The following is a 14,040-nucleotide window of genomic DNA, read 5'->3' as shown; positions in this document are numbered from 1 at the left end:
TGTAACAATGTTAAAGTCTTTACGGTCTCATAAATGCACCCTGCAATTTAATGCATCCTTGCTCAATAAAAGTATCAATTTCTTTAAAAAAATACAATCTTTCTTACCCCAAATCTTTGAACAGTAGTGTACATCTTTAATATTTCAAGTTGTACAAAACAGCAAAACAAATGTTAAAGGTGCAATATGTAATATTGACAGCTAGCCATTGAAATGGGTACTTTGGTCCAAATTCAAAATAGACTCAACGCTCACACGGGTTGCCAGATTGAGGACACGCAACAGGAACGAGCACAATTGACAAAGGAAGGCTATGAGCCTTACACTAAATATTTGAGTTGATTTATCCAAGCTTTAACCTACCTCTGGTCATAGAGTTTTTTTTTAGATGGACAGCGAGGCTTTTTAGTCGTTTATAATCTGCCATCTCTGACCCAGTTTGTTTGCTGACTTCAATGGCTACAATACTCTGGCAACCCGGGGTGTCGGAATACTAAATTGGCAGTAGGCAGGATAGCACAGACCAAAACAAAAAACATTCCGTCAAGGAATGCATATTTCAAAATAGAATAACTGGCTGTAGCTTTGATTTTCTGATAGATAGATAGATAGATAGATAGATAGATAGATAGATAGATAGATAGATAGATAGATAGATAGATAGATAGATCTGCAAACATATTATGGTATTGTTACGCTTTTGTACAACCTTTAACGAATAAAATCTTATTGTAAATTGTTTTAAATATGAATTTCTTTTTGCTGTGGAGATTCAGTAGCATCACTGCCGAACAGCAGTGACTATTACAGATCGTCAAAGGGTCATTTGTTTCAGACAGGAAGAATGCTCCCTATTCATTGACTCAGTACATGAAATGTAGGTCCGTGATGGCTTCCTCTCTATGATACATTATAGTAAGGCAATAATGGATGTTTAAGAAGGACCGCGCCATACAAATTGCCTGTAATAGTTCTCCAGAGTGCAAAGTGTGAGTGAGCTATGCAGCATGACAGGGCGTGAGTCACCTTCCCACTGCAACTCATCATCTATTCCCACAACGTCTTTACTTACCGACTCCACAATAACACAGTCTGGAGTTCTCCCAGAGAACACGAAACCCAGGTTTTCTGCTGCCCGAACCAAAGCACCTTCATCTGTGGAACAAGACAGCATGTGGTAAGAGGGCAGGTGGCGGTTAAGTTGCATTGGATAAAAGCGTCTGGTATATGACTACTTGTTTACAACACTAAGCAGACAAACTGTTTGAGATGAGGTGGCACTACTAAAACCTGCTGTTACCTTTTGTCCTCCAATCTGTCTCTACAATAATCACTTATCACATCACACTGTTCATGCTTTCCATTTATCTCAAACACAGGTCTGGCTAATATTTCAATGCACCGCTGCACTGATGCGAAATTAAAATGGGTCACATAAACCAGTCTCTCTAAGCTTCAAAGCCAGGGATAAATTCTGACAAATGCTAAAAAGATAAATTATGCATAACCATGGAGGTGTCATATGCAAGCACCGGAGAGAGTGAACCAGCATTAATTAACTCATCTGTTTCTTTGCCTGCATTATTTCACTTTCATGAATGTCTTATGCAAACAAATTATATCTGTTGTGAGGCAACTTGACACAAAGCATCCTAACAGATCCACAACACTGCTCTCAGTCTCAGCTCAACACCGATGTCTGCTAGAGATTTAAAAACCAAATCAGAGCCATTAAAAAGAGGAACAGGAAATTAAGAGCATGCTGTGGCTGCGCTCTTCTCTTTCTGTACTCTCTTTTCAACAGCAACCAGCTGTCTGTCTTGTCTGAGAGCAGGTTTATAATTAAAAAAAAAATGGTTCAATGATCCATTTGTGGATCAGTTTCCACATTAGTAGAACTACATCTATAGATTTATCTGCTATATTCATAGACTTATCTATTGAATACATACACTACCACTGTTTGGGGTCAGTAAGTCATGTCTCTTATGCTCACAAAGTCTAAATTTTTTTTATCAAAAATTCAGTAAAAATATTGTGAAATATTACTAGTGTATATATTAGGAAAATGTCATGCAATTCATTATATTTACATTTTTAAACAGCTAACAGCCCCAATGTAAATATTTGCTGTTTCAGTGTATTGGGATTTTAACTGACCTGGGGATGCAGCCTGGTAAGTGATTTTGTTGTCAGTGCGCTCAGGGACAGCCGTGTGACAGATAGCCATCATGGTCATGAAATCTTTAATGACCGGAGCAGTGGGCTGTGTAGAAAACAAAACAAAACAAGAGAAACTATGAAAAGAGAATACAACAGTCAAACTCTACAAATTAATCTTCAGCATGAAACTTTAAGCTACAGACATGAATGGTGTCCCGCAGGGCTCCCTGTTAGGACCAATTTTGTTATCAATTTATGTGATACTTTTGGATCTGTCATATGGAAACATAAATTTTAACTGCTATGCAGATGACTAACAGTTATACTTATTGCGATCCAGTGATCTGACAAGCTTGAGTCCTCCAAGCATGCTTAGCAGATAAAAAAAAAAAAATGAACGGCTTGCAATTTTGTTTTGAAACTCAAGTTGTGATAATCGGTCAGGGCTCTAATGAAAGTCAGACTGAGTTAGCTCTTAAGGTGTTCCACAATATTCAAGAGGTATTGAAAAAATTGGGTGTTTATTTTGACACCAATTTGAATTTTGAATATCACATTAAGAAGTTTGTTCAGTCGTGTTTTTATCATTTAAGAAATATTAAAATAAGAAATAAGATGAGACACATTTTAAGTTTTAAAGACACTCATGCTTATTCATGCTTTTATTTAATCTCGTATTGTAAGGCTGTTTTCTACTTTAAATCAACACATTTTATCATGACTTCAATTAGTACAAAAAGCCACTGCTACAGATTGCTGACACAAACTAGGTCCTTTATTCATATTACTCCAGTTTTAGCTTCAATACATTGGTTACCAATTCATTTTAGAATTGATTTTAAGATATTATTATTGACATATCAAACACCACATGGTTAGCGCCTAAGTATTTAGCATAACTATTAAGACCTTATAAACAGACAGCTTTTGCAGTGAAGGCTCCAATTTTATGGAAAAGCCTGCCAATGGATATTAGATCCACAAAATCTGTGTCTGTTTTTAAGTCTTATTTGAAAACATATTTGTATATACACTTGTTTTGTGTGAGTTCTGGATCTTTTGTTTTATGTAGTATTTTGAATTTGTTTTATTATGCCCGTCAGCCTGACTGTATATTTTTGTAAAACTCTTTGTGCCTTTTTACCTTTTTTGTAAAGCACTTTGTGCTAAGTGCTATATGAAGTTTATTATTGTTATTATTATCATTATTATGATGATGAATGACACCTCAAATCATGCAATTTGTTGAGGTGAAGTGTATAATTACTTTTCTAACTTGCAATTTTCACCTTAAATGGACCATAAAAGAGCCTTCCTTGTGTCATTCAGTGATGAACTGTCATGTGAGGGAACAAGATTTAAAGGCTGTTTGGAAGGATCTAACAAAGGCAAGAGAAGCTCAGGTGGCCACGAGGAGCTGTATACCCTCACGAAGGCCCCCGCGTTCATGTCTGATTCAAAGTGACAGAGAAATGAAAGCGTTCTGCTGAGGGTTCTCTGACCCCTGTCAAAGCTTGGTAACTGACGGTCACAAATTCTTGAGTCACAGACCAAAAGACCCTGTGGACAAACAGCTTACCTGATTCAATAAAAAGCACACATACAAAACCATCAAGGTTTACATAAATATCTTACTCCCGAGTACCTGCACATGGGGCCTTATTTTTATATAATTAGTAGTCAAAAGTCTCATGTTAGTAGAGAATAAAGGCCTGTTCACACTAAGAATGATAACAAAAAAGATAATTATAAAGATAATATTAGTATCCACACCAACACACACAATCGTTCTAGTTATTTTAACTAATTTTTCTAAATGTTTCGTTAGCATGTTGCTAATGTACTGTTAAATGTGGTTAAAGTTACCATCGTTTCTTACTGTATTCACAGAGACAAGAGCCGTCGCTATTTTCATTTTTAAACACTTGCAGTCTGTATAATGCATAAACACAACTTCATTCTTTATAAATCTCTCCAACAGTGTAGCATTAGCCGTTAGCCACGGAGCACAGCCTCAAATTCATTCAGAATCAAATGTAAACAATATAACAGTATACAATACTCACATAATCTGACGCATACATGCCGCATGCATGATGAACACTTTGTAAAGATCCATTTGAGGGTTATATTAGCTGTGTAAACTTTGTTTATGCACTGTTCAAGGCAAGCGCGAGCTCCGTGGGCGTGGAGCACGAGAATTAAAGGGCCAGTAGCCCTGAATCGGCTCATTTATAATGATGCCCCAAAATAGGCAGTTAAAAAAATGAATTAAAAAAAATCTATGGGGTATTTTGAGCTGAAACTTCACAGACACATTCAGGGGACACCTTAGACTTATATTACATCTTTTTAAAAAAAGTTCTAGGGAACCTTTAAATGCTCAAGCTCTTTAAAGCAGGATGGATTCTGATTGGCCGTCAATGTTTTTATCATTCATCAGCTGGGAAAAGATCGTTCTAAAAGTGATTTCAACGATATTGTTTCTCTGTGGCGTTTTCGTTATAGTTGTGGTGTGGGACTCTGCTATTCTTGTATATGAACGATTTTTTAGAACTATATCTTTATCATTATAGCAATCGTCCTTGGTGTGCACTAGCCTTAACATTGACAAAAGGCCTAGTTTTGTGATGGTACACTACTTATAAACACCCAGGTGGGCAGAACAGAGCTGATATGAGCAAGAAAAGAACCGTGAGGGAAGACAGGAGGTGTGAGCGTGTGGATATCAGAGCCTGTGTGTAAATTTCTGGCTGGCTGGGCATGACTGAGCAGCTGTGATGCCATTACAGTACTTACATGATTACTTTGGAGGTTTTCCAGTAAGCTGGGGTCATTAAATCCAGTTTCCTCTGTGGACTGAGAGCTGTGACTGCATACAGAGAGAGATATGAAGGAAGACAGAGATAAATACAGAAACAGGTGCTCTCATTTATAAACAAAAGGGCCATTTTGTCTCCCTTTACTGAAAAACAACAATTCTCCATCTGTAATGAAAATTATCTGAAAAATAATCTGTCTCCAATTGCTAAGCATTAGTCTGTTTGCTTGTTTATGAAGCGCCATTTACATATTTAAACCATGGGGGTCTGCAGTGGTACTGCAGGGGGTCTGTCAATGATTGTTTAATTTCAATCTAACTTTTATAACAAAAATAAATATGCATTAAACCAAATCACATTATTAAGTTAACATTAACAAAAGCAACAATTAAGAGGCTGAAGTGTTTTATGCATGTATTAAGTAAAATTAAAATGCAATGTACACGTGTGACTAAGCATATAATTGATCATTTATTTATTTATAACAGATTTTCAATTTCAGCATCAAAATAACAATAATAATAAAACAACAACAACAACAACAACAACAACAACCAATTCCAAACAACGACAAGGGCAGTTACTGTCTTAAGAAAATGTTTAGCTATTAAAACAAACCTAATGCAAAGAAACCGAAAGAGATAATTATAAAAGGTCTCATCAATATTAACATTATGCAAAAGAGCCCCTTCATCAGGGAAAGTTCATCTTTGCAAAACATTAATATTAATTCCCTCACATACCTTGCTTCTTACCTTTGACCCCTAAACACCCTGAATCCCACTTTAACATTAGTAACCACATTATCAGACACTAAAGCTCTTGCATTATAAAAACTATTCACAAAACATTGCTTTACAGTAGATACAAACATCATGTGACCACCCGCTGACACTCACCAGTAGAGGTACACTGAATTTACACCTTGCAGACCACAGCATTTTTAGGCAGGATATTGATTAGTAGGTCTGTGATATACAGGGTATTCAATGGCTCAGTAATGGACATATCTATGGCAATATGCTGAACATGACATTTTTAAAACCCAGTTCACATACTACATATAAACCCTCTCCCAAGCCAGTGCGGAAAGGACACTTGATCAGAGCATCTTACTGCAGCGGCAGCCTCAAAAATCAGAACCATATAAATCTGATGGTGAAAAGGTTAGGTGAGATTTGCGAGGTGAGGTTTCTAGCAAAGGAGTCTGGGGGGAAAAAATGTAAATGTTTCATCACACTGGGTTCAGGGTACAGCATTGTTCACCTCGCCGATACATTATATCAAACATGTTGCAGCTTATTTGTGGTGAGATTCATCTCTTAGACTGAGGATGTCATGTTGAGGTAAGGACAATATCATAGGGGGGTGGGGGAATTGGGGGGCATTGTGAAGGAAGATGAAAATAAAATTTATCACACTAAGAGAGGCACATTATGAAACTGCGCTAGCACCAGCAAAATCCAATTTCCTGTCTCTCAGCACCTCAATACGTGCAGGGATACATGCAGACATGCTCCTTTTGCTCACACACACACACACACACACACACACACACACACACACACACACACACACAAAGGTTCAGGTTTCAAACGTGTTAAAATGCATTGGCCGAACATTAGTCCGAATGTGCAACAAGCAAAAAAATTTAGATTCTGAACAGAGTATCCACATATCAAGCAACAAACACTCGGATCACTTCTGCCGTGCTGACTGAGCACTTTGAGCAAAAGTTAGGACGCATATACACACAGAAATACAATGATACTGCATATGTTTAGTACAGTGCTTTTCATATTAAAATGTTTTTCCCCCTCAGGAAAAAAATCCCTGAAATAGATTTATACTTTTATTCAGCAAGAATGCATTAAAATGATCAAAAGTGACAGTAAAGGTATTAATAATGTTACAAAAGATTTATATTGTAAAATATAAATGGATAAAAGTAGATTTATATTATAAAAATAGATTTATATTATATTGGTCTTGAGGACCAAATCAGCATATTAGAATGATTTCTGAAAGGTCACGTGACACTGAAGACTGAATTCACCAAATTACATTATACAAATTTATTTAAATAGAAAACAGTTCTTATACATTGCAATAATGTTTTATAACATTACTATTTTTTATTGCATTTTTGATCATATGAATGCAGAGAACACTGCACAAATTAATTTATCCAACAATGCAATTCACTCAACCTGAATGAATCGAAAGTAATATAACAATTATTGCAATTTTTTTGAACATTATTTCATTATTCATTAACTCATTATTTGATCTGACTGCCAGCAGGTAAGACTTTGAAACAAAATTAGTATAAAAAAAATAAATAAATAAATAAATATCTTGCAAAAATATTCAGAGATACCTGGCTAAATTAAACGATGCATGTAACCGTTTTAAAATGCTTAACGCTGCATAATGCATATAGCATTGCATGCTATTTATAGAAGTAGTAAGCATTATTCAGAGTAGACTGTGCATGCTAGTATTCCATTCTGAACACAGCCTCTGTTATTGGTGATCCAAAGCCCAGCGGGGCAATCGTCTCCATGGAAACAGAATGCGGCACTGTAATTATCGGCCCTCGATGGCCCGATTTTGCTCATTCATTCATATCCCTTCCGCAATCTACTGTAGTATTGAACTATAATGGACTATAACAGATAAACACGTTATTTCTCTCTCTATCACACGCACCACACAGGCCATTGCAGTATATCCTATTACAGCTCCACTGAGAGGTAAGCACTTCGCCATTGTTTAAATGTGTGCGTGTTTATGAGAGGGATAAACAGAGTAAACAGCAGAGGTGGAGGGGCAGGAGGCATATGTCAGTGTGTTGCTTACACAACTCCCACAAGAGACATGCACACACTTTCATTGTTCCCCTGCACATGGCTCCACCACTCGAAGTTACAATCCTGTCCTGCGGACTCGATGCTCACAGCTCAGACAAAGACAGCTACTGCATATACAGTGCATTAGTTAATGATGAAATTCTCAAGAAGCTTTTATCTGGAGAAAAAACCCACACACAATAGTTCTCATATTTTGCCACAAACGAGGAACCCAGTCCTTCCGGCAATCATTATTTGCTATGCATGCTTTTATTTTTGCTTAACACATACAACTTCTGTTTACACTGCAAATATGATGATTTAATTAAAACTGAACTGCGTGCAATTCATTTAAATTTGTAAAACAAAAGTTAGCTTGATCCATCTGCACTGAGACTACATTTATTTTTTGTTGTTAAAGGATTAGTTAACTTCAGAATTAAAATTTCCTGATAATTTACTCATGTCATCCAAGATGTATGTGTCTTTCTTTTTTCAGTCGAAAAGAAATTAATGTTTTTGAGGAAAACATTCCAGGATTTTTCTCCATATAGTGGACTTACGCCTTACGCCTTCACACATGACCTTTCCAACATGATTACGTAATGCGTGGCGCATAGCAGAGCTAGTGCAAGATGAGCATTTGTGGTTAAAAAGTATATACATTTTTATTTATTTTTTTAGAAAATGGCTGATCGTTTCGCTAGACAAGAGCCTTATTCCTCGTCTGGGATTATGCAGAGCCATTTGAAGCTGCACTGAAACTGTAATTTGGACCTTCAATCTGTTGAACCCTTTTAAAGTCCACTATATAGAGAAAAATCCTGGAATGCTTTCTTCAAAAATGTTAATTTCTTTTTTAATGAAGAAAGAAAGACATGGACATCTTGGACGACATGGGGTGAGTAAATTATCATGAAATTTTAATTTAATTTCTCTTATATTGTCCATACACTAAAAGTCAACTGGGTCCAATGATATCAGCATTTTCTTTTCCATGTTCCAGAAAAGAAAGACATTTGTCTCAAGTATCAGAGTTAAAATTCAAAAATAAAAATGAATCTAATTTCATTTTATAAAAACCCATTTTCAATTTGTGGAAACATTATTCTGAATTAGGTTATATTTTGAGTGCAATAAAACCCCAACTAGGCTTTATTAGATAAACCTGACAGACTTACTAAAGATAGATTTTAATCTCAGTATCAGTTGGGCTTGTTAAACATATTAGATTTATGAAGATTTCAATCTAATGGACACAGAGATGTTCCAATCTCTCCACAGGAATCCTGCTCCTCTAGGGACACTATAGAGATCCCTAGAACCCTGTTCACAAAGTGCAAATTAAGACCTCGTCGGTCCTCATGGGGTCCATGCTGGATATGGAAGATTGATTTAATTTATAATGGAGCTCCTGCAGCAATAATGTAATTTTAGAAGTGGAATTCATCACAAGTTGTCATCGTTTTCTAAGTATAAAGAATTGGGAAAAGAGAAACAGTCCATTGCTAAACAAACCTCTGCTTTACAGTATAGAAAAAAGTTTAACATAATTTACATACATCATTAGACACATTTCACCTCAAATAAAAAATAAAAAATAAAAATAAATCAATTTAGCATAAAGAAATTAAGCCTATTTTAGGATCATTATTTTTTTGGGAACTGTGACATTACTCATTACTGCAATAAAAAGCATATGTGTACTATATTCAATAATAATAATAATAATAATAATAAAAACACTAATTCATTTAAATTTTAATCAGCATAAATGCATAAAATAATGTACAGCATTAATGTGTGTAAATAATATGTATATAGTAGAAAATGAGAATTGGCCTTTGCGTTTTATAGCCTTTATTCAAAATAGAATTTCTTTCTTTTTTTTCTTTCTTATTTGGGGTGAAATTTGACCCAGAGAGACTCGCCCAGATAAAGCGATACTACTGGATGTCAGTAAGGCTTTTTACTTCTCACATGCTCTTTCAGTAATGTCCAAGTGGGAAGTTAATTTTTCAAGCTGGAGCTCCATTTATATTTTATTAGTGTTGTCTAAAATTAACATGTCTCGAGTTTGGCTGTTCCAGTTACAAATCATAAAGTATGTCATGACAATGACGGCGCTGAAGCATAAGGGGTCAGGATCTGGGTTGGTCACAGGTTCTAAGTTCAATCCTTTGGAAAACTGATTCATACATTGGAGACTGGTCACACATCTACATGAATCACTGTGTTCTTTAGACAGACTTAATGCAGGTGGACCGTCCCAACAACTAGAACAGACTGAAATCTGAAAACTTTTGCTAAATGGCCGAACTTTTGCTGTACACAGTACCAGTTACTGTGTGCTATATATTTAGCAAAATTTACACCATAGAAAGGGAGACTCATATATAAAAGACTTTAGTCTACAGTAAACAAGTCTGTGCTGAGAAATCAAAGACAAACTGCATTTGGTCTCAGTATACAACAGAAAATAACACCTGTTGCTGTTTTAACCATACAGCACAGCCCAAAACAACAGATCGAAACAAAGTAATTGGATTAAAATCAAACAAGCACAGCACAGAATATCAGACAACAGCTGATTTTTAATTTACATTCAACATGAATCTGTCTCCACATTAATTTAGGGTCACACCGTGCAAACAAAGTCCAATAAACACAACCACATCACAAGAAAAAGGTTCAAACCACATTTCTCACAAGGCGACACGGCAAGAACACATCACAAAAGCATAAAACAAACAGCCAGTGGTGTTGCTCCTTACCAGTCCTCCTCTGCAAAACTACCATCCTCAACTTCAGCTGCATGACTGTTGGGTGGAGCGAAGAGAGTTACAGACAGAACAGAACCGAAATGACCACATTTGCCCTGCATGTCTGCCAATGCAATAAATCAGATATATAGAAATGGGTTTAAGAGAATATATTTACATACTTTGAATAGAAAGCAGTGACAATTTATTTTTATATCTTTTTTTATATATATTTATGCTTTAAATAATAAATATTTAACATGAACAGATGCATCTTACTAAATCCAATTTATATTTTACAAAAACTTATTTCTGCAGAGGCAAACACGTTAAGCAAAGTTAGACCAAAGAAAACAAAAAGGATTTTTTGAGGGATACAAAAGCGCTGATCTAAAATAATCAATTAAAAAATATATTCACTGCAAGGCAAAACTCTTGAATATTTATCCATATTAATTATCTAACAAAGTATCAGATTTAATACAAAAGACCTCACACATGAATTTAAAGGGTAAGGAAGGATGACTAACCAATAAACAGCATAATCACAGCAAATTAAAGAGCACAAATCTAAGGTAAGACAAATAATTTGGTGAATGCTGGAATGGCTACATTGTCTACTATACAGAAAGGCTAGTAAGACAAGCCAATGCTAGTAGATGGGCAGCGGATGAATTGCTGGCTGCTAAACTGTATCTGCTGGGATAGGGAGGCACAGCCACTGCTGCCGGCTTGACAGCAGCAAATTATTCTCGCATCTTTGCTCAGGTCAACAGATTCGGGCGTTGAGGGCTTTGTTAATTGTAATACGAGTGGACATTGGCCTGACCATGTGTTTAAGGACCAGACACTGGTGAGGGGAAAAAGTTAGAATGAGCAGAGTGAGTATTATGGCACAAAGGGAGAATAGCACACTAGGGGAAGGGGAAAAAAAAAAAAAAGCAGCAGCAGCAGCAATAAATGAGTTTTTCTTTGTAGAAAGTATTTTGAAAAAGCAATGTGCACATGACACAACAATAACAAATAAGTGTCACATGGCATTATGTGTGCCAAACATGGTACATAGATTTGTGGACATGTACCACGGCAAGTCCCCTTTACATGGTCAATGAATACAGAAATCATTCATTACCATGGTTTACATCAAAGTACTTTGGTATTCGGGTACATCTGATACAGCCACTTTATCAGGGTACAGCCATAGTACTTTTAAAATGAAGTTTGTCATGAATGTAGGAATACATATCTTAAGAAAATATTTGGAAGGAAGCAAGGAAATCAAAAAAAGAAAACTGAAAAGATAAAAGAGAAAGGGAAAGAGAAAAGTAAAAGAACACGAAAAAGAAGAAATGAAGAAAACAAGAAAGAAAAAGGAAAAAGAACATAAAATTGAAAAAGCATTACCATTGATTATTGCTTCATGCTTTATGTGGCGTATTTCAACCCAAATTATGACTTGAGAGAGAAACTACAAAAACAAAAGGCAGGTTGAGTGGCTATGCACATATCTGACTCTGTACCATTAGCCTCAGGGGGAAAAGAATTGTTTAGTACACTGAAACAGAAGAACTGCATTTCAGCAGGGGGGAACAGTGCATTTACACTAATATAGGCCAACACAAGTCCTGCAGGTATTAGACTCGACGACTTCTTCAGCATCCAAACAAAACAGATTTCTGCAGACGGGTGGGACTTGGTCTTTTAAAACAAACATGCTTTAAAAACGACAAATGCTAGCTGTGTCAGACCCTTTGGGTTGTTACTGAGAAAAAGAGCTTTGAGCAACAAGATAAAGAACAAAACCGCAGTAGGGTACCTGAGAGACTTGCACCAAAGTATCCCTGCAGAACTGCACTACCTCAGCTCACTTCAAACAGACACTCTTGTTAAAAAGGTGGTGCAGCCTAGTCAGTAACGGTTATGGGTTATTGAAGGTAATTGTTAAAGGTTCTTGCAGGCCTGGATACAGCCCCATCAGTCAAAAACAAAACAAAAACAACAAAACACTGTAATGAATTGAAATCAGAGCTGTGGATCAAATTTCTAAGAACTCTAAATTAATCAACATGAATCACATTTTGCTGAAAAAACTGTTGTACAGAATCTATTACATGCCTTGTCTCATTAATTTGATAATACTTTTTTTAGAAAAAAGAAAAACGTCCCCCTTCAGGTTGTGATACATGAGTCTTTTTGCTGAGAAATCTTGACTGAAAGTAAACATAAGAATAAGTTATACAGCACACTGTTAATATTATTCCAAGATGAACAGATATTGGTCTGAAGCAACTGAAGATTTACTTGAATATTTGAATATTTTTTAACTTGATAAATGTTAAAATCTGAGTATTAAATATAATAAATTGGGCTTTTGAGGAACGTTTATTTGTAGCATTGCATTATATGTTTTGCCCTCCACAATAAAAACTACAGAGTTTAGATCATAAGCATTTAAATATCATCGTAAGACACATTATAGGGAGATATAGAGTAACAACTGATATTTATTTGAATTTTATGCAAGTAGGCTGCTATAAAGATCTCACTGACTAAATATAAGCAACTGCACCAAATTGCATCTTATTGCTCAGTTTGGACCTCTGATTAAATTTGAGGCATTTATTTTCATGAGTATGAACTTAATATCATCCTATATCATACTATGTGAGCCACAAAAGCAGTGGCTCATATAGTAGTGGCTCATGAAGTATCAAATATGAGAAAAAAAAAAAACACATGTAAACTTTATTTCTTTAGATTTTGTCTAAATGTTAAAAAAAAACGTCTCTTATAAAATAATAGATCTATTATTTTAAATATGTCAGGCTTTTCAGGATAAATTAACTGAAATAAAGAAAATGTTGAAATTACTTCAGCATTTCAAAAATGCTTTACTTCAAATCTGGTTCAAACCTCAAGTTGCTCCAAAAAAATGTTTCTACAAGTGTTTGCTAAATGACCGTTCATGAAGACCCGCCCCCTTTTGTTATTGTTGCTATGTCTGACAAGCCATGCCACTATCACACCACACATCATGCTCTCACGCAGTGAAAAATACATCGTGGAGCAAAGAGTAAGCCGACAAAGTGTCTACAGACAAGGCAGAGCAGGTTACTTTTGATATGAAATAAAGAAATTAAAACAATAAATACCATTTTGTGGCTCTTTAATGTGTCGTGACAGATCGCCGTAGTGCCTCAGTTCAAGCAGCTCGTGAACAGATCACCTCTTCCGAATAGTTAATTTATAGCATCAATAAACATGATTGATCATCAGAAAGAATGTCGTTTCAACCACGGAAAGACGTCAGTATACACCATTTTTCAAGTTCAAGTCCATGGCGTTAATCTACTAACTCCCATGACTGCTTTGTCGGACAAAACAGTGGATTCAGCGTTATAATTGTTAGATCGCCTGTCAATCAAACTCCCGGCGAAGGGT

General features: G+C 35.8%; 1 protein-coding gene across 7 annotated transcripts in view; it reads right to left on the bottom strand.

Moving 5' to 3' along the window:
* The window catches only part of atp8a1 (ATPase phospholipid transporting 8A1), a 154,176-nt gene that overhangs the window by 66,543 nt on the left and 73,593 nt on the right, over positions 1–14,040 (bottom strand). For 5 of the 7 annotated variants that reach the window (XM_048176437.1, XM_048176433.1, XM_048176432.1 and 2 more), the window contains 4 exons: positions 10,612–10,656; positions 4,963–5,035; positions 2,161–2,266; positions 1,073–1,155 (listed from right to left, as the gene is read on the bottom strand). In XM_048176437.1, the coding sequence (XP_048032394.1) occupies positions 1,073–1,155; positions 2,161–2,266; positions 4,963–5,035; positions 10,612–10,656 (307 nt within the window). The remainder of the gene's footprint in view (positions 1–1,072; positions 1,156–2,160; positions 2,267–4,962; positions 5,036–10,611; positions 10,657–14,040) is intronic. The other 2 variants (XM_048176438.1, XM_048176439.1) reach the window with 1 other exon arrangement.

Source organism: Megalobrama amblycephala, linkage group LG23, assembly GCF_018812025.1.
Source record: "Megalobrama amblycephala isolate DHTTF-2021 linkage group LG23, ASM1881202v1, whole genome shotgun sequence".
In the NCBI taxonomy this organism is placed as follows: Eukaryota; Metazoa; Chordata; class Actinopteri; order Cypriniformes; family Xenocyprididae; genus Megalobrama; species Megalobrama amblycephala.
The sequence above is the reverse complement of the archived record's forward strand: the minus strand, read 5'-3'. Positions and strand labels throughout refer to the sequence as shown.